The 26,966-nt window shown below is 67.5% G+C and overlaps 1 protein-coding gene across 3 annotated transcripts in view; it reads left to right on the top strand.

Moving 5' to 3' along the window:
* The window catches only part of SPEG (striated muscle enriched protein kinase), a 117,711-nt gene that overhangs the window by 42,860 nt on the left and 47,885 nt on the right, over positions 1 to 26,966 (top strand). For all 3 annotated transcript variants that reach the window (XM_043524937.1, XM_043524938.1, XM_043524939.1), the window contains 9 exons: positions 2,433 to 2,576; positions 3,777 to 3,959; positions 8,487 to 8,698; positions 9,027 to 9,115; positions 10,577 to 10,752; positions 14,357 to 14,617; positions 17,444 to 17,602; positions 17,809 to 17,998; positions 26,316 to 26,545. In XM_043524937.1, the coding sequence (XP_043380872.1) occupies positions 2,433 to 2,576; positions 3,777 to 3,959; positions 8,487 to 8,698; positions 9,027 to 9,115; positions 10,577 to 10,752; positions 14,357 to 14,617; positions 17,444 to 17,602; positions 17,809 to 17,998; positions 26,316 to 26,545 (1,644 nt within the window). The remainder of the gene's footprint in view (positions 1 to 2,432; positions 2,577 to 3,776; positions 3,960 to 8,486; positions 8,699 to 9,026; positions 9,116 to 10,576; positions 10,753 to 14,356; positions 14,618 to 17,443; positions 17,603 to 17,808; positions 17,999 to 26,315; positions 26,546 to 26,966) is intronic.

Genomic DNA, 26,966 nt, shown 5'->3' with positions numbered 1-26,966 from the left:
CCCTTTGACAGCCCAGCATGCTCCTCTGCCCCATGGCAACGCCCCGCTCCCTGCTGGCTGGGGGTGGGCAGATGGAGAAGCCCCTTGCCCCCCTTCCTTCCCAGCACATCAGCTGTGCCCAGCTGCCAGCCTGAGCACTGAGGCCACGGGCCCACTTGCAGGCTGCATCCTGGTCTGAACTCCCGTCTCTGAGCCCTTGGCAGCGCGGTTAGTTCCTGGCTTGACAGGTCTGCTTCGCTCTGCCCTGGTGCCCGGCACTGAAAGGCCAGACAGCTCTCAATAGGGACTGAGCCTTGGCACCCCGTGCTCTGGGCAGCAATGAAAACCACCTCCCCAAGGGCCAGTGGGCACCTGGTGTGCCCAGAGCTGCCTCCTGCTGGCCTTTCCCGAGTTGGTTCGGGCGCCCTGCATGCCAGGCACACGGATCACACCCTGGGGCTGGCATCGGCCAGGGCATGAGCCCACTGGGCTTTGCACAATCCTGAGGCCTTCCTGTCTGGGCACAGTATTTTGCAGCCCTGAGCCCGGGCCAGCCCCTAGACTTCCAGCTGGAGAGGGCACAGTTTGCTCCAGCCCCTCCGCAGCTGCACACTGACCGCCCAGGGAGCCCTGCTGTGGGGAGCTGTGGGGCAGATCCCGTGGGAAACCCACCGCCAGGAGTGCCGTGTGGCCTGGTGACGCTGCCGGGCTGAGAACCCAGCGCAGCTCCCAGCGGGTGCGGCAGGGGCCGGGGGGCAGACTTGCCCATGAGCGCCCAGACGCCCGCTCCGTCACCTCCCCAATCCCTTTTCTCTTCTGAGCTCTCCCATCTGCCAGGGCCGGGTGCTGCCAGGAGCTCGCAAACGCTGCCCTTCGCGCCCGCTCGTTGGGACGGGCGGAGAAAGGCCCCGAGCCAGGCGGGGAATGTAACTGCACCGAGGCCCCTGGGCGCTGGAGCACGGCCCTGCTCTGGGTCGCGGAATAGCCCCAGGCCGCTGCCCGCAGGCTGGGGGGCTGGAGGGGACTGGCCAGCCTGGAGGGGTGCTGGCACAGCACAGGGCCGCATTGCTCTGCAGCATAGGGGGCGGCCAGCGAGCCGCGGGGGTTCCCGGGGGTTAGCTCGGGGGAGCTTGTTGGACGCACGTGGGCCCAGCCCCGGGGGAACGACCCCTCTACCCGCCCCCCCCAGCGCACCCAGCTGGGACTGACTGCACTGCAGTGAGCTGCCCCCGTCACCAGGGTGCGCTCTCCCCGCACGCTGTCTCTATGGCTCTTTCCTGCTACAGGGACCCTGCTGCGGCTGCTCTTCCTGCCCTGCTCTATGGCTCCCCAGGGCCACTCTCCCTCGCATGGGGCGCCCTCTTGGGGCTGACTCAGGAACTGCCTGCCCATAAATCTGGCTGCTGCTAGTGGGGGCTTAGTGGGGGCACCCGGGGGGGGCATCTCCCTGGCAGCGGAAAGCCTTGTGGGTCTGGCTGGGGGTGCCAGGCGCCTGGTGCCATCCCCACCTCCCCTGCAGGTGGGACCCGCTAGCTAGCTAGTCCAGTGCCCAATGTGCCCCCATGTGCCCCCCAGAGCAGGGGTCCCCAAGCCCCAGCCTGTGTGCCCGATGCACCCCCATGTGCCCCCCAGAGCAGGGATCCCCCAGCCCCAGCCCATGTGCCCCCAGATGCCCCCCTGGAGCAGGGATCCCCTAGCCCAGGTGCCCAATGTGCCCCCAGGTGCCCCCCCGGAGCAGGGATCCCCAAGCCCCAGCCCGTGTGCCCGATGCACCCCCATGTGCCCCCCAGAGCAGGGATCCCCCAGCCCATGTGCCCCCAGATGCCCCCCTGGAGCAGGGATCCCCTAGGCCGGGTGCCCAATGTGCCCCCAGGTGCCCCCCCGGAGCAGGGATCCCTAGCCCCAGCCTGTGTGCCCGACATACCCCCAAGTGCCCCCCTGGAGCAGGGATCCCCTAGCCCCAGCCAGGGTGCCCGGTGTGCCCCTAGGTGCCCCCCTGGAGCGGAGATCCCCTAGCCCCAGCCAGGGTGCCCGTCTCCTTGGCTGGAGCAGCTCATGCCCAGCTCTGCAGGTCCCTGGTTCGGTCCCTGGCCTTGGCCAAGGTGGCACTGTCTCACGGGCACCGCTTGCTGCTCAGGGATGCTCCCCGGGGCAGGGGATGGGCGGGAGTCCAGGGGCGTTTCAGGTCCCAGAGCCCAAAGGTGCAACGGGAGAGCTGGGCAAAGCAGGAGACGCCTCTCCCCTGCATAGCTTGGAGCAGAGATGGCTGCACCCCAGGGCAGAGCCTGACTCCAGCATCGCTTCCCCTTCCAACGGAGTGGGCCGAACTCCCTCCCTGGTGCACGAATCGCTGCTTGAGGGAGGTGGGCTGGGGGCTGCCCATGGCTGCCCCCTCCGCGCAGCCTCTGTCCCTGTCCCTGCTCAGTGCCATGGGCTGATCTCTCCCTGCTCAGAGTCGTCCGATGATTCGTACGTCTCCGCTGGCGAGGATCCCCTGGAGGCCCCGGTCTTCGAGATCCCCATCCGGGACGCTGTGGTGATGGTGGGCGCAGAGGTGCTGCTGAAGTGCATCATCACAGCCAACCCCATGCCCGAAGGTGAGCCGCCGCAGGCTGCCGGCGCCCTGCGCAGGGCCGGGAGGGGCTGGTGGCGTGCCGGCCGGCTGGGGTTGGCAGAGTCAGCAGGGACTGGTGAATCGGGCACTCGCCCTGTCCTGACACTGACTCGGTGGGTGGCCTGGGGTACGTCACTTCCACCCCGTGATTCTTCCTCCCGGGGGCGGGGGGTCACTAGTGCACGGCGTGTGGCAGATAGGCCACAGGAATCCGGCCCTGGACGGGGGACTGGGCTGGTCTCTCCTGCGGGCTGCCTGGGCAACCAACCCTGGCCGCAGCCGCCCAGCTGGCCGGGTGCTCGCCGCAGCGCCCAGGGCCTGGTGCTTCCAGGAGCGAAGCTCTGGGTGGGCTGTGCGGCACGCGGTTTGCCAGGCAGGCCGTGCCGCTGGGGCTCGGGGCTGCCCTGCCTGCGCTCCCCGGGCATCTCCTGGCAGCGTGGCTGTGGGTGACTGGGCCACAGCCCTGGCGAGGGGATGTTTGCTGATGGCCGACTGCACTTTGGAGCTGCCCCTCGGGCCGGGACACCACGGCCCATGCCCGGGTCTGAGGAAAGGCCTCGCTGGTGGCACGAGATGCCAGCTGGAGAATGGCAACGACTCCACCTGTGCTGGGTGGGCCGCGGGGAAGCAGGTGACGGAGAGGCTCCTCACGCAGCCCCACCCTGAGATCTGGGGCAGGGGAACGAAGCCCCGGCTGGCAAAGGGACTTGCCAGCGTCACACCGAGGCAGTGTCAGAACCCAGGAGGCCGGAGTCTCTGTCCCAGCCACTGTCTGTATCTGGGCTGGGGCTGCCTGGGGATCTCGCTGGGCTCAGCCCTGCCGCCCTCGCTGACCCTCTGGGGGCGCAGGGGAATCTGTGTGGGCAGCAGGGCACAAGGGGGAAGGGGAGGGAGTGGAGCTCCCTGGCCATGTCCAGACAGACGGGGTGCCCGGCGCGGGGCCCCGGGCAGCAGCGCGTCCCCAAACCAGCCACTAGGGGGCAGGAGTCACGGGAACTGCGGCGGGTCGGATTCTGGCTACACCTGGGGGGGCAACGGGCCCCCGGCAATAATGGGGAGCAGTGCTGCCCCTGCAGGGCCCCAGCAGTGATGGGGGGCCCTGCCCCCCGGCAGGGCCTTGCAGAGTCAGCCCCTCCAGGACACCCAGCCGCTCCCCCGCGTGACCTGCCCTCTCCCACCCCAGTGTCCTGGAGGAAGGATGGCGTCCTGCTGAGGGGCAGTGCCTGGCGCCCCATCAAAGTGGAGGGCGAGCGCCACACCCTGCTGCTGCAGAGCGCCCGGGGGGCCGACGCCGGCCTGTACACCGTCACGGCGGCCAACGAGGCGGGGGAGTCGTACTGCAGCGCCAAGCTGACCGTGCAGCCGGGTAAGTGCTGGGGGGGGCGCGGGGCCTGCGGGGGGGAGGCCTGGCCTGGCCTTGGGGGGCGGCTCCCTGTGGGGCCGGCCCAGCCCGGGGGAGGAGGAGCAGCAGGCCAGAGCCGGCGTGAGGGGGTGGGAGGCTGTCGCTGGCAGGCACCCGGCTCCCTTACCCTACAAGGCTCTGTCTGAGCCGGGCGGCTGACGTGCGGCCAGCTGGGAGCACGGAGGGTCCTGCTGCCTGCCTGGGCTCCCAGCACCAGTGGGTCCCCAGCGGTGCCCAGCAGCACCCTGGCACTGCCCCCGCGGCCCCACCTGCTCCTCAGCACCCCGCCCCGCCGTGGGCCGGCAGCACGAGCCCCAGGGATCCCCCAGCCTGGAGACTTTCCTGGAGGGGGCCCAGAGACGTGGCCCTGCCCGGCCCCGGGAGCCTGGCCAAGGGCTCCTGCGGGCTCCCCCGGGCGAAACCCCAGGGCCTCTGCTCCTCCCTCAGGGCTGCCAAGCGCGCCCTTCCCATGGGCCATCCTGGCTGGCCAGGGGCTACCTAGAACCCAGGGGGCCGAGCCCAACTGGCCCCCGCCTCCGCCCAGCGGGTCCCTGGGGTGCTGGGCCACCAGCAGGAGGTTCACCCAGCCCGCGCCTGAGCCGGCCCCTTCAGCCGGGCTGGTGGGGCGAAGGGCCGGGACCGCTGCCGTGGGCTGGCCGCGCCGCCGTGGCCCGGAGGGGGCGGGGGGGCACCACAGCGGGCCGAGGGGCCCAGCCCTGGTCCATCCTGCCGGGGAAGGGGCCTTGCCAGCGTCCAGGACTGGTGCTGAGGGCGCAGGACAGGGGGGCAGCGCCTGCCCCGGGCAGAATCGGGCTCCACGCTGGGCTGACGGCACCGAAATGGACCCTCCTCGGGGGTGCGGGCCCCAGAGCGGGGGGGCACCGGCTCCCATCAGACCCAGGGCCGGGGGGAGGGAGGCGGGCGGAGGCTGCTGGCTGGAGAAGCGTCTCCGGGGCGGGGCCAGCAGAGAGCGGGGCCTGGCTGCGCCCATCCCCGCGGCGTCGGACTCGGACCCGGACCCTGCCCTGCCCGGGGCTCGCCCCGCCTGCCTGGGGGGGCTCGGGGGGCGGGACCCGGCCCGGACCCGGCCCAGCCCAGCCCAGCCCAGCCCCGGCGGGTCGCGGTCTCACGCTGCCGGGCGGGCGCCCTGCGGGGATGGAGCCGCCCGCCGCCCTGGGTGAGTCGCGGCGCGGCCCGCGGGCGCTGGGGCTCCGCAGAGCCGGGCCGGGCCGGGCCGGGCGGGGGAAGGGGCAGGTGCGCTGGGGACGCAGCCGGGCGGCCCCTCCCGGGAACGGGGCGTGTCCCATGGCGTGTCCCTCCCCCCCCGGACCCTCTGCCTGCCCCGGGTGTGCCCGGCTCCCTGCCCCCAACCCCCCCCCCCCCGATCCCCTCTGCCCGCCCCGGGTGTGCCCGGCTCCCTACCCCCAACCCCCCCCCCCCGACCCTCTGCCCGCCCCGGGTGTGCCCGGCTCCCTACCCCCAACCCCCCCCCCCCGACCCTCTGCCCGCCCCGGGTGTGCCCGGCTCCCTGCCCCCAACCCCCCTCCCCCCGATCCCCTCTGCCCGCCCCGGGTGTGCCCGGCTCCCTGCCCCCAACCCCTCCCCCCCCGATCCCCTCTGCCCGCCCCGGGTGTGCCCGGCTCCCTGCCCCCAACCCCCCGCCCCGATCCCCTCTGCCCGCCCCGGGTGTGCCCGGCTCCCTGCCCCCAACCCCTCCCCCCCGACCCTCTGCCCTCACTGGGTGTACCCTGCCCCCAACCCCTCCGCCCCCGATTCCCTCTGCCCGCCCCGGGGTGTGCCCAGCTCCCTGCCCCCAAACCTCCCACTCCCCGACCCTCTGCCCGCACCGGGTGTGCCCAGCCCCAACCCCTCCCCCCAGATCCCCTCTGTCCACCCCGGGGTGTGCCCGGCTCCCTGCTCCCAACCCCCCCCTCCGGACTCTCTGCCCGCACTGGGTGTGCCCTGCCCCCGACCCCTCCCCCCGCCCCCCTCTGCCCGCAACGGGTGTGCCCGGATTCCTGCCCCCAACCCCCCCGACCATCTGCCACCCCAACCCCCCCGACGCCGTCTGCCCGCAGCGGGGTGTGCCCAGCTCCCTGCCCCCAACCCCCCGCCCAGGCCCCCTCTGCCCACCCCAGTGTTGACCCCCGAGTGTCCATGACGTTTGGGGCTCTGGCCGTTTCCCAAGGGGTGTTTCTGCACTGGGTCCTAGCCCCACTCCCAGAGGCTGGCTTCCAGGCCACAGAGACCCTAGCCCCTGGGCTGGGCACCCCCTGCCTCTCTCTGTGGGGGTGGGGACACACCTGGGCCACTGTTCCTGCAGCTGGCGCCCCCTCCAGGCTGGGCTGCCCGCTCCCCCTTGCCCTGTGCTACTAAAGGGAGGGCAGCGATTAGCCGCCTGTGTACTAGCCTCTGGGGGCAGGGGGTTGAGCACGTGGGGGGCCCTCTGCTGTGGGGGGCAGGGCAGCCTGGCACCCTTGGATCTCTCATCCCCACCCAGAGCAACGGGCACGTGGCCTGTCCCATGGGGTGGGTGCATGAGCCTGTCACCCTGGTATCTGACCAGGGCTCCCTGGCACACGAGTGGCTGGGATGGGTCTGCTGCACTGTCTCTGGGCCGCCCTGGCAGGCAGCGCGCTGGGTTCCTGTGCCCGCGGACAGGCGATGCTCAGCCCCTGCCCCTCGGCATCCTGCCGCGGTTGCCTCTGTGCAACTGCCCTGGGCAAGCCCGGGTGGAGGGTGGGAGCCTTGCCTAGCGGGAGTGCCCGGGGCCTCCTTGCTGGCCATCTCGTCAGCAGTATCTGCTGCCCCCTGCATCCTTGGGAGCCGAGCCCCAGGTCCCTGCCCCGGGGTCACCGGCCTGCACACTCCTCGGGCTCCTGTTCCCCTCTGCGGCACAGCCCCGGGTCCAGGGGGGCAGGACCCCGAGGCTGGAGCATGAGTGCGGCTGCCAATGTCACCTTCAGCCCTGGAGAGCCAGGCGGACGGACGGCAGCTGCCTCGTGAGCCAGCCTGTCCCCCTATCTCAACCCCTTATCGTCTGCCTGGCCTTCTCCCCGCACTCGCCCACGGGCTCCGGCCCCAGCGGCCTGGGCTCTGAAAGGGTTTGGCCGGGGAGCTCCCACGGGGGTGCTGCAGGGTCCCATCCTTCCCCCTCGTCTCAGGCTGGGGTGTCAGGGGGAGACCCTCCCCCAGTGCTTGCCCCGGCCTGGGGTCTGAGGGAAGACGGGGCAGCGGGGTGGAGGACGATGGAGCTGCACTGTGCCCGCCTTGTCGGAGCCCTGGCTGCTCTGCCCTGTGCGTGCTGCCACCCTGGGTGCCCCCGCTGCCCGTCCTGTCCCATGGGACCTCGCCCGGTGCTGCCATCCCAGCCAGGAGCTTGCCATGGCCAGGGGACCTGTGTCACAGCATCCCGGGGCGATGCTCTGGAACTGCTCCCTACGGCTCTGGGGAAGTCTCCTCTCTGGGACCAGCCTGTCTGCAGGACACACAAAAAGAAAAGGAGGACTTGTGGCACCTTAGAGACTAACCAATTTATTTGAGCATAAGCTTTCGTGAGCTACAGCTCACTTCATCGGATGCATTCAATGGAAAATACAGAAGACGTTTTTATACACACAAACCATGAAAAAATGGGTGATCACTACAAAAGGTTTTCTCTCCCTCACAAATAAATTGGTTAGTCTCTAAGGTGCCACAAGTACTCCTTTTCTTTTTGCAAATACAGACTAACACGGCTGTTACTCTGAAACCTGCAGGACACACAGCTCACCCGGCTTCCACCTTCCTGGGTCTGACCCCAGAGCATTCAGCATCCTCTGCCCCTCCGTGCGTTTCCCACAGCCAGTCCGCCCAGGCGGGGTCTTGGGGAAGCCAGAGGGTCCTGCCCCCCAACTCCGCAGTCAGACGTGACTCTCAGCCAGCCAGTAAAACAGAAGGTTTATTAGACGACCGGAACATGGTCTAAAACAGAGCTTGTAGGTGCAGAGAACAGGACCCCTCAGCCGGGTCCATTTTGGGGGGCAGTGAGCCAGACAACCCCGTCTGCGCTTTACTCCTCGTCCCCAGCCAGCCCCAAACTGAAACTCCCTCCAGCCCCTCCTCCTCTGGGCTTTGTTCCTTTCCGGGGCCAGGAGGGCACCTGATTCCTTTGTTCTCCAACCCTTTAGCTCTCACCTTGCGGGGGGGGGGGGGGGGGGGGGGGGGGGGGGGGGGGGGGGGGGGGGGGGGGGGGAGGGGAGGGGAGGGGGGCCAGGCCATCAGTTGCCAGGAAACAGGGTGTCGGCCATTCTCTGTGTCCAGACCCCTGCACACACCTGCCCTCTAGGGCTCTGCAATGATCATACACCCTTATCCCACCACCTAGATACTTAAGAACTGTCTAGGGGAAACCCAGCCCCACATTATTCAGAGGAAACATTAAGAACAGTCCCACTTCGTCACAACCTGGCACCCTTAACCCGCCTTACTACCTGCTCTCTCCTGAGCCAGCGCCCCCTGCGGAGAGCCAGGGGCCCCTGCCGCCCCCCCTGGCCCTGGCCAGCCCCATCACGTCGGACGAGGAGTACCTGAGCCCCCTGGAGGAATTCCCAGCGTCCGGGACCCCCCAGCACTGTCTGGCCGGGAAGCTGCAGCACAAAGTCGACCTTGGCGCATCCCGCAGCCCCGTGGAGACCAACTTCAAGGCTGCCCCCACCTTTGAGGTGAGGGGGCGGGTCCCGGGGTGGAGGGGGCCCTTCCTGTCTGCCGCCAGGTCCTGGTGCCCCGGGGTCACTGGGCAGCGGTTTGCCTCTCCCGGAGCCTGGACACAGCCTGGGCCGCCCTGCCTAGCATTGGGGTGTCTGCCGGGGCACCGCGAGGCCCACTAGCCCCTGCCCCATGGGGCTCTGTGACAGCAGCTCCCACCTTGGGCGCCCCCTCCTGTTGGCAGGTCTTGCCGTGCTGGGGTGACCCTCACTCCCTGCTCTGGTCCCCGCGGGCGGCCGGGCGCTCGCTGTCTGACCCCCTCCCCTCATGTGTTTCCCACCCCAGCTGGCTCTGAGCGACCAGTCGGTGCTGGAGGGGCAGGACGTCAGCATGAGCACCCGGGTCCGGGGCGAACCCAAACCCATCATCTACTGGTGAGTCCTCCAGCGCGGGCTCCCCGGCCATGGGAGGGAGGGAGGGAGTCCCGGGCCCTGGTGCCATTCGTGTTACTGCAGGAACGCTCCTGCAACGGGATGGCAACAGTCTGAATGGGAATGGGGCACGGGGCTGGGAAATGGGACATGGGGCCTGTCCCCTCTAGGGGGCGTCGGCTCCCACCCGGCCCCAGGGCAGGGGCTGGCTGGCTCAGGGGGGTCAGGGAATGGGGCACGGGGCAGGGACTGGCTGGCCCAGGGGGGCGGGGCATGGGGCAGGGGCTGGCTGGCCCAGGGGGGCGGGGAATGGGGCACGGGGCAGGGGCTGGCTGGCCCAGGGGGGCGGGGAATGGGGCACGGGGCAGGGACTGGCTGGCCCAGGGGGGCGGGGAATGGGGCACGGGGCAGGGACTGGCTGGCCCAGGGGGGCGGGGAATGGGGCACGGGGCAGGGACTGGCTGGCCCAGGGGGGCGGGGAATGGGGCACGGGGCAGGGACTGGCTGGCCCAGGGGGGCGGGGAATGGGGCACGGGGCAGGGACTGGCTGGCCCAGCGGGGCAGGGAATGGGGCACGGGGCAGGGACTGGCTGGCCCAGGGGGGCGGGGAATGGGGCACGGGGCAGGGGCTGGCTGGCTCGGGGGGGCAGGGAATGGGGCACAGGACCTGTCTCCTCTACGGGGCGCCGGCTCCCATCTGGCCCCAGGGCAGGGACTGGCTGGCCCAGGGGGGCAGGGATTGGGGCACGGGGCAGGGACTGGCTGGCCCAGGTGGGGCAGGGAATGGAGCACGGGGCAGGGACTGGCTGGCCCAGGAGGGCAGGGAATGGGGCACGGGGCAGGGACTGGCTGGCCCAGGTGGGGCGGGGATTGGGGCACGGGGCAGGGACTGGCTGGCCCAGGGGGGCGGGGAATGGGGCACGGGGCCTTTCCCCTCTAGGGGCCGTCGGCTCCCACCCGGCCCCAGGGCAGGGGCTGGCTGGCTCAGGGGGGCCAGGGAATGGGGCACGGGGCAGGGACTGGCTGGCCCAGGAGGGCAGGGAATGGGGCACGGGGCAGGGACTGGCTGGCCCAGCGGGGCGGGGAATGGGGCACGGGGCAGGGACTGGCTGGCTCAGGGGGGCCAGGGAATGGGGCACGGGGCAGGGGCTGGCTGGCCCAGGAGGGCGGGGAATGGGGCACGGGGCAGGGACTGGCTGGCCCAGCGGGGCGGGGAATGGGGCACGGGGCAGGGATTGGCTGGCCCAGGTGGGGCTGGGAATGGGGCACGGGGCCTTTCCCCTCTAGAGGCCCCCGGCTCCCATCCGGCCCCAGGGCAGGAGCAGAGGCTGGGGTTGGGGCTGGTGAGGCAGGAGGCGGGTGAGAGCCCTGGGTTCGGCCAGTGCCAGGCGGGACGCGCCCGCGGGCAGCGCGGGAGCTGGCTCCCACCGGGTGGGGGCAGGCCCTGACTGTGCCCCCCCGCAGGCTGAGGAACCGGCAGCCGGTGAAGCTGGGGCGTCGGCTCTCCGTGGTGGAGGGGGCGGGCGGCGCCTCCACCCTGCACATCCTGGCGGCTGAGCGCGCGGACGCCGGCTTCTACGCCTGCAAAGCCATCAACGAGTACGGCACCAAGCAGTGCGAGGCCAAGCTGCAGGTCCGAGGTAACGCCCGGGCCTGGCCGCCCCCCTGCTCGCTGGGCTGCGGGAGGCCGGGGGGGCCCCCCGAGAGGAGCTGCTCCCAGGACAGGGTGAGGCACGGCTGCCCGGCTCTGCGGTGGCCCCGGCCCTGCAGGGGCTGGAGCCTGGGCCCAGCGACTGGTCCACGCGCCCATCCCCAGCGTGGCCCCAGACGCTGGCAGGGGGGAGTCACCAGAGGCTCGCGGGGGCTGGAGCGTTGGATCCCAATGCCGGTGGAGAAACTGCTCTGGAGAACCGAGAGAAAAGTCAGATCTGTCCTGACCCCTATTCCCGCCGTTCTGCCCCAGCCCAGCCCAGCCCTGCCCCCCAGCTCTGCCGGTGCCCCTCACTCCTGACCCGCAGCCCCCTGCAACCCCAGCCCTGGGCTCCCCATCCACAGCCCTGCCTGTGCCCCTCAATCCCGACCCCACAGCTCCCTCCTATGCCAGCCCTGGGCTCCCCCCAGCTCTGCCAGTGCCCCTCACTCCTGACCCCACAGCCCCCTCCTATCCCAGCCCTGGGCTCCCCACAGCTCTGCTGGTGCCCCTCACTCCTGACCCCACAGCCCCCTCCTATCCCAGCCCTGGGCTCCCCACAGCTCTGCTGGTGCCCCTCACTCCCGACTCGAAGCCCCTGCAACCCCAGCCCTGGGCTCCCCTCTACACCCAGCTCTGCTGGTGCCCCTGTCACGGCGTCCCTGGGCGATGCTCTGGAACGGCTCCCCATGAAGCCAGGCAGGACTCTGGGGGAGTCTCCTCTCTGTGAGCAGCCTGTCTGCAGGACACACAGCTCCCCCGGCTCCACCTTCCTGGGTCTGACCTCGGAGCATTCAGCCTCCTCTGCCCCTCCGTGCGCTTCCCCCAGCGAGTCCGCCCAGGCGGGGTCTTGGGGAAGCCAGAGGGTCCTGCCCCCCAACTCCGCAGTCAGACGTGACTCTCAGCCAGCCGGGGAAACAGAAGGTTTATTAGATGACAGGAACATGGTCTAACACAGAGCTTGTAGGTGCAGAAACCCAGACCCCTCAGTCTGGTCCATCTTGGGGGGCAGGGAGCCCAGATCCCAGTTCTGGACTCCCCCCTCTCCAGCCAGCTCCAAACTGCAACTCCCGAGCCCCTCGTCTGGCCTTTGGCCCTTTCCCGGGCCAGAAGGCCACCTGATCTCTTTGTTCTCCAACCCCTTCAGTCGGCCCCTTTGCAGAGGGGGCCCAGGCCATCAGTGGCCAGAAAACAGGGTGTCGGCCATTCTCTGTGCAGACCCCTGCACACACCTGCCCTCTAGGGCTCTGCCACAATCACACCCCCTTATCTCACCACCTGGATACTTAAGAACTGCCTAGGGGAAACTGAGGCACCCCCACACTATTCAGAGAAAACATTAAGAACAGTCCCACGTTGTCACACCCCTTAGTCCCGACCCGCAGCCCCTGCAAACCCAGCCCTGGGCTCTCCATCCACAGCCCTGCCAGTACCCCTCAATCCCGACCCCACAGCCCCCTCCTGTCCCAGCCCTGGCTCCCCTGTACAGTTCTGCTGGTGCCCCTCAGTCCCTGCCTGCACTGTAGTGACAGGATGCCTGGTGTCCTGGGGTTTGGTCCCTGCTGCAGGAGTTTCGTGGTGTCCCTCCTGGGAGGAGGGCTGTGCCCATGAGCACCCGGGCGGCTCCATCTCAGCCAGGTTTGGCCCCCCCGTCCCCGTGCGCCTTGCCATGCGCAGGGCGGCCTGGGCCACGCCCGTGGCTCGCTGGGCCGTGCTGGCCTGTGCGTGGTGGGGCTCTTGGCCCTGCTGCTCTGGTGCGTTTCCTTCGCTGCCCCCACAGTGCCCTGCGGGATGCTGTGGCCACCGATCCCTATGAGACCTGGCACCTCCCGGCCACGCCAGCTGCTGCCCCCTTACAGACGGCAAACGGGCAGCGGGAGCCCAGCAGCCGGGCTTGGGCCCAGGCCTCCTGCCTGGCACGGACGCTGTTGGGGTGTTCCCAGCCCGCACGGGGGTCACAGGGCAGCTCCAGGCGAGACAGAGCCTGGTCGACGCCTGCTGGGGTGGAGTTTAGTTACGAGCCGACGGCCGGGCTGGGCTGCCAGACCTCCGGGGCGGCTCCTGGGCCCCCGTCCTGCTGGGGCGGCCGAGAACCCTGCTGTCCCAGGCCAGGCCCCAGCCCAGTCGCCCAGGCCCTTTGCAGGCAGGGAGGTTGTGTGTGCCCGCGTCCTGTGCCCGCGTCCTGTGCCCGTCTCGGCTGCACTAACCCTGCCGCTTGCTGACTGCGGTTTTTGTCTGTACACAGGGGGAGTGCGATAAGGGGGCGCGTCCCACAGAGCCGCGGCCTCGGGGCTCTTTAGTGCCACACCTCTTAGGCACCGGACCTCGCCTTGCGTTCTTGCCTTCTGCTCCAGAAGGGACGGAGTGACCAAGGGGCAGGGCCTGGCGCCCCGGGCCTGGCCCCCGACCCGCCGCCACCTCCTGGACTCTGGGCTCCAAGGCTAACGCGTGGACTAGCGGCTGTGGGTCTTGCTGGCCGGCGGGGGAGGCGGAACCAAGGCGGAGCCTTGGGGCGCGGGCGGGGCCAGTCGGGCATAGCACAGTGCCGGCGCCAGGGGGCGCTGCAGGCCCAGCTGGGCCGCGCCCAGCGTCTGCAAGCCGGGCCGTGGTGGCTGCGTGATGCTGTCTGTCTCTCAGTCTGTCCGTGTGTCCGCGTCTGTGTGTCCTGCTGCTCCTCTTCAGCACTGCCAAGGAGCAGGGAGCCTCTCTGCAGAGACGGTGCCAGCCCGGGGCCGGGCAGAAGGGACGGGAAAACCCTGGACACTGGGCAGCTTGGGAACGAACATGCCTGGGGGCGGGGGCAGGAGACCCACTGCCCCCCACCCCTACCCGGAGAGCACCCCCGGCAGCCTCTGCCCAGCCAGCATCGGGCCCAGGCTGTGAAGTAGCACAAACGGCTCCCCCAATGCACTGTGCGGCGGGGCCCACTGCCGGACCCCAGGGGTCCCCAGGCCTGGGTGCTCCCAGTGTGGGGAGCGGCCCCAGGGAGCTGGGGCTGGGGGCTGGGACTTTTTTGTAGCTCTAATAAAGTGTGTTTGGTAAAGTGCTGTGTGGTTTGTTCAAGGCACAGAGCCCCAACCCTGTCAGATCCTCCTGCACTTGTCACCCTCTGCTGTGGGGCCAGGTGGCCCCTGCCCTCTGTCGCCTTCTCAATGTCCTGGGGTGCCATGCATCCTGCACCCCCTTCCACAGGGCCCTTAGGGGCCTGGCCCCCCGCTCCCGGCATGTCCTCGGGGGGCCCTGACCCCATTCCCAACATGTCCCAAGGGTCCTGCCCCCCGCTTTCCCGAGCACCCTGCCCCTCTCCTATTCCCTGCATGTCCCAGGGAGCCCTGCCCATCCCCCCCATTCCCTGCGTGTCCCCGGGTGGCACTGCCCACCCCCCCATTCCCTGTGCACCCTGCCCCCTCCCATTCCCTGTGTGTCCTGGGGGCCCTGCCTCCTGTCCCTGGGCACCCTGCTCCTCCCCCTGCTCCCTGCATGTCTGGGGGCCCTGCCCCCGGCCCCCCCTGTCGTTCCCGTTCAGTGGCTCAGGTGCGTTTCTCTCTCCCCAGCACACCCCGCGAGCCAGGCTCTGGCCGTGGTGGCACCGCTGCAGGACGTGACGGTCGGGGCCGGGGAGCTGGCGCTCTTCGAGTGCCTGGTGACAGGCCCGCCGGACATGGACGTGGACTGGCTCTCACGGGGGCGGCTGCTGCAGCCCGCCCTGCTCAAGTGCAAGATGCATTTTGACGGGCACAAGTGCAAGCTGCTGCTCACCTCCGTGCACGAGGACGACAGCGGCATCTACACGTGCAAGCTGAGCACGGCCAAGGGTAAGGGGCTCCGCACCCGGCGTGGCGGGGTCATCACTGCCCCTTGGGGGGCGCCCTGTGCCTGGCCCGGCAGGGCCATGACACCCACCTCCTGGTAGCCCCGAGGGACCAGACTGTCCATGGGCACCCTCTGGGCTCCCCTCGCCATTCACTGCACCTCTGCTAGGCCCGGGGTGGGCCCCAGCTCTGGGATCTCTGCCCTAGGCCCCGGCCAGGGATTGCTGGGAACCCCACCCCCAGTTACAGGCTGATGCTGTGGGGAGGGACCCGCCTGGGCTGGGCCTGCCCTTCCACTGTCCCTTGCTCCTGGGGGCCGGGAGCTGAGCGTGGCCCAGGCCTGGGGCCGGTTGGGCTGGTGCTGAGGGAGGCTCAGGGGTTGGCCTGGCTCCCAGGAGCAACCGCTGCTCTGCTGCTCCCTTCAGTGATGGGGGTTGGGACACGGGTGTGTTGGGGGGCTGAGCTGCCCCGCTGTCACCCAGCAGAGCAGGCAGCAGCCCCCACTAGGGCCGTGCGAGGGGCAGTGGAGTCCAGGGGCCTGCGTCCTCAGCTGAGTGTGTCTGTGGGTGCCAAGGGCCCCTGCACTCCTCCCCCCACACCTGTCCTTCCCTGGGCCCCATCTCTGCCTCAGGACAAAGGGGTGCAGGGCCAGGTTCTTTGGGCATCTGACACAAAGGCTGGACGGTCTAAAAGCAGCTGCCTCCCACCCTGGAGGTGGCTGCATTTCAGCATTGGGCAAGTAGGATCTGAGGCTAGGAAAAGGAGGAGGTAAGAATTAGACAAGTTTGATGTCTTCAAGTTGGCAGGACCTGATCAAATGCATCCCAGAATACTAAAGGAACAGACGGAAGAGATCTCTGAGCCATTAGCGATTATCTCTGAGAGCTCTTGGAGGACGGGAGAGATACCTGAGAACAGGAAAAGGGCAAATATAGCACCTAGCTATAAAAAGAGAAATAAGGACAACCCGGGGAATTACAGACCAGTCACCTTAACTTCTGTACCTGGAAAGTTAATGGAGCAAATCATTAAGCAAACAATCTGAAAGCACCTAGAAGATAACCAGATGATAAGTAATAGTCAGCATGGATTTGTCAAGAACAAATCGTGTCAAACCAACCTAATATCTTGCTTTGACAGGGTAACAAGCCCTGTGGATGGGAGGAAGGGGTAGATGTGATATATCTTGACTTTAGTAAGGCTTTTGATACTGTCTCCCATGACCTTCTCATAAACAAACTAGGGAAATGCAGCCTAGATGGAACTACTATAAGGTGGGTGCAAAACTGGTAGGAAAACGGTTCCCAGAGAGTAGTTACCAGTGGTCACAGTCAGGCTGGACGGGCATAATGAGTGGGGTCCCGCAGGGATCAGTTCTGGGTCCGGTTCTGTTCAATCTCTTCATCAGTGATGTAGATAATGGCACAGAGAGTACACTGATAACGTTTGCGGATGCTACCAAGCTGGGAGGGGTTGCAAGTGCTTTGGGGATAGGATTGAAATTCAAAATGAGCTGGACAAACTGGAGAAATGGTCTGCAGTAAATATAATGAAATTCAATAAGGACAAATGCCAAGTCCTCCACTTGGGAAGGAACAATCGGGCGCACACACACAGTGGGCAATGACGGCCGAGGAAGGAGCACTGCGGAAAGGGATTTGGGGGTGACAGTGGACCACAAGCTAGATATGAGTCAACAGTGTAACCCTGTTGCAAAATAAGCGAGCGTCCTTCTGGGCTGTATTAGCAGGAGCGTCGTAAGCCAGACACGAGCCGTAATTCTTCCGCTCTGCTCCGCGCTGATTAGGCCTCAACTGGAGTCTTGCGTCCAGTTCTGGGCGCCACATTGCAGGAAAGACGTGGACAAAGTGGAGCAAGTCCAGAGAAGAGCAACAAAAATGCTGGAAGGTCTAGATTGAAAAACGTGGGTTTGCTGAGTCTGGAGAGGAGAGACTGAGGGGGGACCCGAGAGCAGTTTCCAAGTCCATAAAAGGCCGTTATAAAAAGGAGGGTGATAAATTGTTCTCCTCAGCCACTGAGCACAGACCAGGAGCCAGGGGTTAAATTGCAGCCAGGCCGGCTCAGGCTGGACATTGGGAAAATCTTCCTCGCTCTCAGGGCGGTTAAGCCCGGGGGGCCGTGGAGGCTCCGTCATCGGAGGGTTTGGGAGCAGGCCGGACGCTCGCCGGCCAGGGCTGGGCGAGGGAATACAGAGCCCTGCCTCCGCCCAGGGACTGGGCCACAGGGCTAGCAAGGGCCCAGCCAGCCCTTCGTGGCTAGGGGCATGGGATGATCCGGGGTCTGGAAAGGGCTCTGGGACCCCCAGCAGCGGCCATAGCTCTCAGCCCAGAGATTTCGTTCCCTCTGCTGGGATGGGGCCCAGATACAATTAGTGCAAATTGATTCCAATAATCCCCCCACCTCAGCCACTAACCCCCCAGCAACCAGCCCCCCCACCTCAGCCACTAACCCCCCAGCAACCAGCCCCCCCACCTCAGCCACTGCCCCATAGCCACTAACCCCCTCACCCCAGCCACTGCCCCCCAGCCACTGTTCCCCCGTGGAGTGGAGAACACGCACTGAGCCCATCCAGTGGCTCCTGGTTTCAGGCCCCGGGGGCAAGGGGAGCCCTGAGCCCCTCCTGAACTGGGTGCTGCTGCAGGATCCCCCAGGCTCCCCCCAAGACCCCCGCAGCCCCTCCCCCCAACACGCAGCACACGCCCTGCCATGCCGGCCCCCTCCCCCATGCGTCTGTCGGCCCGGCACACGGCCCCTCGCCCCTGCTGCGTCTGGGCTGATGCTCACGGCCTGCCCTGTCCTGCCTTGCAGAGGAGCTGACCTGCAGCGCCCGGCTGACCGTGCGCCCGTCGATCCAGCCGCTCTTCACCCGCAAGCTGGAGGACCTGGCCGTGGTGAAGGGACGGACGGCGCGCTTCGACTGCAAGATCAGCGGCACCCCCACGCCCACCGTCACCTGGACCCACTTTGGTAGCAACCCTCCCACCCTGGCTGTGCCCCGGGCGCCCCGCCCCTGCTCCCGGCTCCGCTCTGCCTGGGAGTCACCCTTTCCGGTGGGCTGGGCACCCTGGGCTGTCCCTGGCTGCAGCTGGCTGCCGGGCCTCTGCCCCCTCTCCAGTCCTCCCCTCCCCGGGGCGTGGGGGCGCTGACGCGGATTTCTCTGCCCTCCGCTCCAGGCCAGCCGGTGGAGGAAGGCGAGAACGTGCGGCTGCAGCGGGAGCGGGGGCTGCAGTCGCTGGTCATCGCGCATGTGGACAGCGAGGACGAGGGGCAGTACGGGGTCTGTGCCGCCAACGAGCAAGGCCAGGCGGAGTGCTCGGCCGAGCTGTACGTGGAGGAGCCGCGCCCGGCCACCACCTCCCACAGGTAAGAGCTGGCTGGCGGCCCCTTTGCCGTGGGGCCTGACCCCCTCCCCCTGGCTGCCCGCGGGGACCCTCAGGGTGACAGGTCCCAGGGGAACGAGCAGGGGGCATGGGGATCTCCCTAGGGCCCATGTGTCAGTGCCAGCCGATGGTCTGCTCCGCCACCTGGCGTCTGGCCTGGGGGCCCACCCAGCTGTCCCTAGAAGCGGTGGGCTCGGGGTGGGGGTGCTTCCCTAGCCCCAGGGGACAGGGACGTGCTGCTGCAGGCCCGGATGCTGGCAGCCGTGAGCACCGGCTCCTGCTAGTACTGGGCCTGCCTGTCGTGCTCCTGCCCCGGCTCTGGCCTGGCTCCGGAGCTCGCTGCTCCCCCCCAGCCGTAGCCAGCGCGGATCCCGGAGCGCTCGGCCAGGCCTGGCCCAGGTCAGCTTGAATAAGGTCTTTACACAGCACCAGCTAGCGGCTGAGCACCGTGGCCCAGTTCAGCATCCCGTTCCATTGCCCCCTTCACGGCCTGCGTTCCTGCCATTCCCAGCGGGCGCTGCCGGGGCCGTGTCTCGGAACCGCACCGGTTTCTAATTGCACGACCTGGACACGGGACAGCTGGGCCATCGGGCCGTCCCTTAGGTGCAGGGACGGGCTGTGGTCCGTTAAGAAGCGGTGAGCCGTCGTCTTCGTCCTTTGCACCGGGCGTCTGGAGAGTTTGCTCTGGGGATGGTTCTTTCTGAGGCACAAACTGTCGATGTCGATGGTTTCCTCCACGGTCGGTCTCAATCACATGATCCGGGAGCTGAGTTCCGGCAGCTGGAGTTCTCCGTCCTCGTTCTCCAGCCAGTTTGACACCAACAGGGTCCCCAGGGTCTAGGCCTGGCAGTTCTCTAGCTGAGGGACGTCTGCTGTAAAAGCCCCGTAGAGTCTTTTTGCCCTTTCATCTGATTTAGCTGCTGCCTTCGTGTCTGGCCACTTTGCAGATCGGTTCTTTTCCAGCGTTGGCCGGTAGCGCTGAGTTGCCTGCCCATCGTTTGCTGGCTGGGGGTTGGTCTGCACCTCGGAGGAGCCAGGAACGGCTCTTCCTGCTGTCGGATTTTCTCAGCTGGCTGTGGAGTTCTCAGCCTCTCCGCTGGCTGGTGGGGAGCGTGTGCGGTTAGAAATGGGGTCAGAGCGACTTCAGTTCTGCTGCAGTGGATTGTGGGCCGTTGTCCATGGCTTGTTGTTCTGGAACCAAAAATAATCCACACTGGCCAAGTAGTGCTGAGCTCTGCATCAGCATGAACCTGCAGCTCGTCTCTTCCCGGGTCAGGCCGGTGGGGTGTTTTCCCGCTGTACGGCGCATCGTCGTCTCTACCCGGGTCAGGCCGGTGGGGTGTTTTCCCGCTGCACGGCGCATCGTCGTCTCTACCCGGGTCAGGCCGGTGGGGTGTTTTCCCGCTGTACGGCGCATCGTCGTCTCTACCCGGGTCAGGCTGGTGGGGTGTTTTCCCGCTGTACGGCGCATCGTCGTCTCTTCCCGGGTCAGGCCGGTGGGGTGTTTTCCCGCTGTACGGCGCATCGTCGTCTCTACCCGGGTCAGGCCGGTGGGGTGTTTTCCCGCTGCACGGCGCATCGTCGTCTCTACCCGGGTCAGGCCGGTGGGGTGTTTTCCCGCTGCACGGCGCGTCGTCGTCTCTTCCCGGGTCAGGCCGGTGGGGTGTTTTCCCGCTGTACGGCTCGGTGTCTTCTCTTCCCGGGTCAGGCCGGTGGGGTGTTTTCCCGCTGTATGGCTCGGTGTCTTCTCTTCCCGGGTCAGGCCGGTGGGGTGTTCTCACGCTGTACGGCGCGTCGTCGTCTCTTCCCGGGTCAGGCCGGTGGGGTGTTTTCACGCTGTACGGCGCATCGTCGTCTCTACCCGGGTCCGGCCGGTGGGGTGTTTTCACGCTGTACGGCGCGTCGTCGTCTCTTCCCGGGTCCGGCCGGTGGGGTGTTTTCACGCTGTACGGCGCATCGTCGTCTCTTCCCGGGTCAGGCCGGTGGGGTGTTTTCACGCTGTACGGCGCATTGTCGTCTCTTCCCGGGTCCGGCCGGTGGGGTGTTTTCCCGCTGTACGGCGCATCGTCGTCTCTTCCCGGGTCAGGCCGGTGGGGTGTTTTCCCGCTGTACGGCGCATCGTCGTCTCTTCCCGGGTCCGGCCGGTGGGGTGTTTTCCCGCTGTACGGCGCATCGTCGTCTCTTCCCGGGTCAGGCCGGTGGGGTGTTTTCCCGCTGTACGGCGCATCGTCGTCTCTACCCGGGTCCGGCCGGTGGGGTGTTTTCCCGCTGTACGGCGCATCGTCGTCTCTACCCGGGTCAGGCCGGTGGGGTGTTTTCCCGCTGTACGGCGCATCGTCGTCTCTTCCCGGGTCCGGCCGGTGGGGTGTTTTCCCGCTGTACGGCGCATCGTCGTCTCTACCCGAGTCAGGCCGGTGGGGTGTTTTCCCGCTGCACGGCGCATCGTCGTCTCTTCCCGGGTCAGGCCGGTGGGGTGTTTTCACGCTGTACGGCGCATCGTCGTCTCTTCCCGGGTCCGGCCGGTGGGGTGTTTTCACGCTGTACGGCGCATCGTCGTCTCTTCCCGGGTCCGGCCGGTGGGGTGTTTTCACGCTGTACGGCGCATCGTCGTCTCTTCCCGGGTCCGGCCGGTGGGGTGTTTTCCCGCTGTACGGCGCATCGTCGTCTCTTCCCGGGTCAGGCCGGTGGGGTGTTTTCCCGCTGTACGGCGCATCGTCGTCTCTACCCGGGTCAGGCCGGTGGGGTGTTTTCCCGCTGTACGGCGCATCGTCGTCTCTTCCCGGGTCCGGCCGGTGGGGTGTTTTCCCGCTGTACGGCGCATCGTCGTCTCTTCCCGGGTCAGGCCGGTGGGGTGTTTTCACGCTGTACGGCGCATCGTCGTCTCTTCCCGAGTCAGGCCGGTGGGGTGTTTTCCCGCTGTACGGCGCATCGTCGTCTCTTCCCGGGTCCGGCCGGTGGGGTGTTTTCACGCTGTACGGCGCATCGTCGTCTCTTCCCGGGTCAGGCCGGTGGGGTGTTTTCCCGCTGTACGGCGCGTCGTCGTCTCTTCCCGAGTCAGGCCGGTGGGGTGTTTTCCCGCTGTACGGCGCGTCGTCGTCTCTTCCCGGGTCCGGCCGGTGGGGTGTTTTTCACGCTGTACGGCGCGTCGTCGTCTCTTCCCGGGTCAGGCCGGTGGGGTGTTTTCACGCTGTACGGCGCGTCGTCGTCTCTTCCCGGGTCACGCCGGTGGGGTGTTTTCCCGCTGTACGGCGCGTCGTCGTCTCTTCCCGGGTCAGGCCGGTGGGGTGTTTTCCCGCTGTACGGCGCGTCGTCGTCTCTTCCCGGGTCAGGCCGGTGGGGTGTTTTCCCGCTGTACGGCGCGTCGTCGTCTCTTCCCGGGTCCGGCCGGTGGGGTGTTTTCACGCTGTACGGCGCGTCGTCGTCTCTTCCCGGGTCCGGCCGGTGGGGTGTTTTCACGCTGTACGGCGCGTCGTCGTCTCTTCCCGGGTCAGGCCGGTGGGGTGTTTACCGCTGTACGGCGCGTCGTCGTCTCTACCCGGGTCAGGCCGGTGGGGTGTTTTCCCGCTGTACGGCGCGTCGTCGTCTCTACCCGGGTCCGGCCGGTGGGGTGTTTTCACGCTGTACGGCGCGTCGTCGTCTCTTCCCGGGTCCGGCCGGTGGGGTGTTTTCCCGCTGTACGGCGCGTCGTCGTCTCTTCCCGGGTCAGGCCGGTGGGGTGTTTTCCCGCTGTACGGCGCGTCGTCGTCTCTACCCGGGTCAGGCCGGTGGGGTGTTTTCCCGCTGTACGGCGCGTCGTCGTCTCTACCCGGGTCCGGCCGGTGGGGTGTTTTCACACTGTACGGCGCGTCGTCGTCTCTTCCCGGGTCCGGCCGGTGGGGTGTTTTCCCGCTGTACGGCGCGTCGTCGTCTCTACCCGGGTCAGGCCGGTGGGGTGTTTTCCCGCTGTACGGCGCATCGTCGTCTCTACCCGGGTCAGGCCGGTGGGGTGTTTTCCCGCTGTACGGCGCATCGTCGTCTCTTCCCGGGTCCGGCCGGTGGGGTGTTTTCACGCTGTACGGCGCATCGTCGTCTCTTCCCGGGTCCGGCCGGTGGGGTGTTTTCCCGCTGTACGGCGCATCGTCGTCTCTTCCCGGGTCCGGCCGGTGGGGTGTTTTCCCGCTGTACGGCGCATCGTCGTCTCTTCCCGGGTCAGGCCGGTGGGGTGTTTTCCCGCTGTACGGCGGATCGTCGTCTCTTCCCGGGTCAGGCCGGTGGGGTGTTTTCCCGCTGTACGGCGCATCGTTGTCTCTGCCCGGGTCAGGCCGGTGGGGTGTTTTCCCGCTGTATGGCTCGGTGTCGTCTCTACCCGGGTCAGGCCGGTAGGGTGTTTTCCTGCTGTACGGCGCATCGTCGTCTCTTCCCGGGTCAGGCCGGTGGGGTGTTTTCCCGCTGTACGGCGCATCGTCGTCTCTACCCGGGTCAGGCCGGTGGGGTGTTTTCCCGCTGCACGGCGCATCGTCGTCTCTTCCCGGGTCAGGCCGGTTGGGTGTTTTCACGCTGTATGGCGCATCGTCGTCTCTTCCCGGGTCAGGCCGATGGGGTGTTTTCACGCTGTATGGCTCGGTGTCTTCTCTTCCCGTGTCAGGCCGGTAGGGTGTTTTCACGCTGCACGGCTCGGCGGCGTCTCTTCCCAGGTGTCGCAGAGTGTGGGGGAGTCTGGGCTGGTGACTGGAGCGATGAAGGGAGATGGGGTGATCCGGGGGTTTCTTTTCAAGAGATGTGACAGAGCAGGGAGTGGGGAGGTGTCATGGAGTGTGGGGGAGTCCGGGGCCTACACCCCTCTCCCTGGGAATCACTGAGACTCTCAGCCAGCCAGTAAAACAGAAGGTTTGTTGGACAACGGGGACACAGTCCACAACAGAGCTTGTGGGTACAACCAGGACCCCTCAGTCAAGTCCTTCTGGGGGGCAGGGAGCTTAGACCCCAGCCCTGGGGTTCCCTGCGTTCCTCCACCCAGCCCCAAACTGAAACCAACCCCCCCCCCCCCCCAGCAGGCTCCCTCCTGCAGCCTCTGTTCACATTCCCGGTCAGAGGTGTCACCTGGCCCCAACCCCCTCCCGGCTCAGGTGACAGGCTCTCAGGCCTCCCATCCCCAGTGAAACTCCCCTGCCACATTCCCAGGTCAACACTCCCCCTCCCTGCTGCGTCAGATCAGGTCAGGCCGGCAGGGTGTTTTCACGCTGTGTGTTTGTACTGGATCTCCTTCTAAAGTCCACCATCATCAAGTGCTCCGTCGAGTTCTCCCACCGTTCTCAGCGGGCCCGTCATGGCTGCCGTGCTGTGGCCGAGAAGGCTGCTGGTCTGCGGTCCTCTGATCACGCACAACTCTGAATGCAAAGTTTTGTCTTTGAAACCTCTGTGCAGACCTGGCCTGGGCAGTTCGGATCCCGCCAGGGCCAGTCCGAGCTAGGTCCGGTGACTTCAGTTCGGGGCGGGGCTGCAGGCGATTGCAAGTCCCTCCTGGGTCACTTCCAAAGTCACTAGCCGGCCACGAGTGGAGAGATGTGGGGGGCAGTGATACCGGTCACTGGGGGGAGAGACCAGCTTTCGAGCTCCCCAGAGCTCCTGTTCAGCGCTGGGCAGGGTTCGGAGGGCTGCCCTGCCCTGCGGGGTTCGGTCACAAGGCAGCTACTGCTAGCTGCCCTGCTGTGCCGGCTTTGAGTCCCCGTCGACGGAGTCGCTCGACGCAGCGCCCGTGGAGGTGCTGCGCTGCTCACGCTGCCTGTTACTGGCTTTCGGGGGCCTTCCCACGACGCCCCCCGCTGAGAGCCCAGTCGGTGCGAGCGCCGCTGGGGAGGAGCGCCCCCCACGCCCGGAGTGGGTGTAGACACGTGGGAGCGATGGAGTTACGCGGCAGCTGTACCCCGGTGCGAGTTCGGTCAGCTGAGGGCCTGTCCACACTTGCCATTTCTCGTCTTTGCGCACGCACCACGGGAGCGTCTACACTTTCCAGTGACTTTGGCAGTGAAACTCGGCAGTTTCCCCGCAATCAGAAAACCAGCTCCACGAGAGGCGGACAGCGCGTGCCGGGGCTGCTTTTGCGGTGATGTGCAAGTGAAGACACGTCCTTCCTCTTTACAGAGCTTTTAGCCTCTTGAGGATCCCCCACAGTGCCTAGGTGACCCCTCTGCCAGCAGCTCTGCTGCTCTGACGCCAGGTAAACGACGTCCGCCCCTCCCCTGCAAAGCCCCGGGAACTTTGAAACTCCCCGTCCCGTTGTCTTGGCAAGTGCTCATGTGTCGTCTGGCCGGGTGACAGTGGCTCGATCCCCTGCCTGGAGCAATGCTGAGCTCCTGGCGCTGATCGGTGTTCGGGGAGAGGAGGCTGCGCAGAGACCAGGGTGCCCCGCGATCAGCCCCCCTTCCCACAAGACCCATTGTCACAATGGGAGAGCTGCGCTGTGGGGTAGCTGCCCTAGAGCGCTGCTCTCGTCGGCGATGGACGTGCTGCTGGTGTAAACGCCCTGACGCCTGAGGAGTGAAGTGAGGACGCAAACCGGCACCGTTCTGTCCCTTTTTACCGTCCCCCCAGCATAAGTGAAGAAGACACCTGCATGTCTCCAGTTTCTTTGTGGAGCTTGGTAGCCATTCAAAGTACAGCTTCCCAGCTGTACCCTGAGCCAGGAGGGGGGCTGCCCACCGGGAAGGTGTCAGAGCAGAAGTTCTCGGGGGCACTGAAGAGTGGCTGGTGATGAGATCCTGCAACCCTTGTTGCTTTGGTCCGTCTGTGAGTCTGTTGGTTTTCTCGGGCCCACTCTGCACCGTGCCGTGCTCCTGGACCGGATCTGGCCGGGCTTCAGAGCCCTGTGCGGGACTGTTCTTAAACCCACTCCCACCGGCTCCCACTATTATGGCAGTGGGTCCCGTGGGATCCTGGTCCCCGGCAAGGCTTTGCTGCAGAGCTTGCACCAGCTGGTTCCCCTACGACACCCGGATGCTCTGCCCCCCGGCTGAGGTTCATCTCGGCCTGGTAGTGGAGGCATAGCGCTGCCTAGTGGCGGAGCAGCATAGGGCAGGTAGCGTCCCGTTGCGCTCCCCACACGGTGGGGCCGTGTCCAAGCAGCGCAGCCGGCAGCCAGGGCCGGCAGCGTCGCCCGCGCCAGGCGCTGCCCCGTGTGCAGGGCCCCCGGGAGCCGTCTCCAGCGCTGGGTGCCCCGGCCGCGTTTCCTGGCTGAGCCCCATGCATGGGGCCGCGCTCTCGCTGGGACGCTGGCCCAGCCGCCGCTCGCTGTCACTCCGCAGGGGACTCTGGCTTCAAGGTCGCGCCCAGTCAGAGCAGCCCAGGAACGCTGGCTACGTCGTGGCTCTTATCTGCTCCCGGCCACAGCCCAGGAGCCTCCCGCGCGCTGGCAGAGCTCCCACCGGGCTCCCTCTGGGGCTGGGATTCCAAGGGGCTGTTGGTCCAGGGCTGGGCCTGGTCCCTGCTCCTGCCCCGGGGTCGACTCTGTCCCTCGCTGGGTGCCTGGGGTTCCCAGAGCTGGAGGAGCTGCTGGACCCGGAGCGGGCACCCCAGGAGCAGTGTGGACTGGGGGTCAGCACTCCTAAGCCAGCTCTGCTGCTGGGGGGGTGTGGCGGGTCCTGTCCCCTCCCCAGCCGTACCATGGAGGTGGGGACCCTAGCCCAGCCCCGGGGTGGGTCTGTTCGCTCTGGCCCTGCCTCCGGTGCAGAGAGGACACCAGCCCTGGTGCCAGGCACTCTGCCCAGGAGGGAGTAGCGCATGGGGCAGGGCAGCCCTCGGGCACGGAATGAGTCATGGGTGGGGCAGCTGGGCCGGCCGGAGCCCAGGGGTGGGGGCAGCACCAGGTCTGTCCCTCCAGGGCGGCGTGAGAAACCAGACCTCACGCAGCTGGCATGGCCCCTTCCAGCGGGTGCCCCTTGGGGACGGAGCGGAGCTGCCCCCATCACGGCCCGGGGGAGTCTGTGCACAGCCTGGGAGCAGTCCCCGTGTCCCAGCGGCTCCGAGCTCAGTGACCCGGGGGGGTCGGGCGGGGTGCTCTGAGCCCTGGCTCCGTGGGGCAGATCTGTGGGTTTCTGTTGGCATGTGGGCATCAGCCCCCACGCTGGTCCCCTTTGAGCTGCACACGCTGCCCCCAAGCTCTGAAGGCAGCTCCGGTGAGGCTGGGGTGGGGCACAGGGCAGCTCTGGGAGGAGGGGGGGCAGCAGAGTGGGAGGGGCTGTCCTTGCCCCACGGCCACTGGCTTCCAGGTGCTCCATGCAGGGCCTGGGCCAGCTGGTGCAGTGGGCGTGTCTTGGCTGTTGCAGCTCCAAGCTGGAGAAGATGCCGTCCATCCCGGAGGAGCCAGAGCTGCCGGAGAACGAGGTGGAGCGCTTCACCATGCCCGACTTCCTCCACCCGCTGCACGACCTGGACGTGGTGGAGTCCAAGGAGGCCGTGCTGGAATGCCAGGTGGCCGGCCTGCCCTACCCCACCATCACCTGGTTCCACAACGGCACCAAGATCTGCAGCTCCGAGGACCGCAGGATGACCCAGTGTAGGGCTCCGGCCGCGCCGCGCCGGGCCCACTCTTTGGGGGCGGGGGGGCGCTGCACACCGTGCCCGGGCTGAGCCATGGCCGAGGCCGGGCTCCCGAGGGGCAGAGCACCCACCCTAACCCACAGCAACCGCTTCTCCAGTCAGAGCCCTCGGTGCTTCCGCAGCCTGCTCCCCAGGGGGTGCCCCTCGGCCAGCTGCTCCCAGGGGACCCGCCAGCAGAACTGGGGTCAAAGTAAATGGAATCACAGCGCCCCCTGCTGGGAGAGACCGGGCCAGTCACCGGGAGCTCCCCACACCCAGCAAGCCCTGCCCCACTCCCCACAGCGCCCCCTGCTGGAGAGGCTGGCACTGGCGTAGCCGGGAGTGCCCCACACCCAGCAACCCCCACGCTCCCATCAGCTCCTGTGCTCTGTGCAGAG

Source organism: Chelonia mydas, chromosome 11 (genome assembly GCF_015237465.2).
Source record: "Chelonia mydas isolate rCheMyd1 chromosome 11, rCheMyd1.pri.v2, whole genome shotgun sequence".
Lineage (NCBI taxonomy): Eukaryota > Metazoa > Chordata > Testudines > Cheloniidae > Chelonia > Chelonia mydas.
This window is presented reverse-complemented; position numbering and strand designations above follow the sequence as displayed.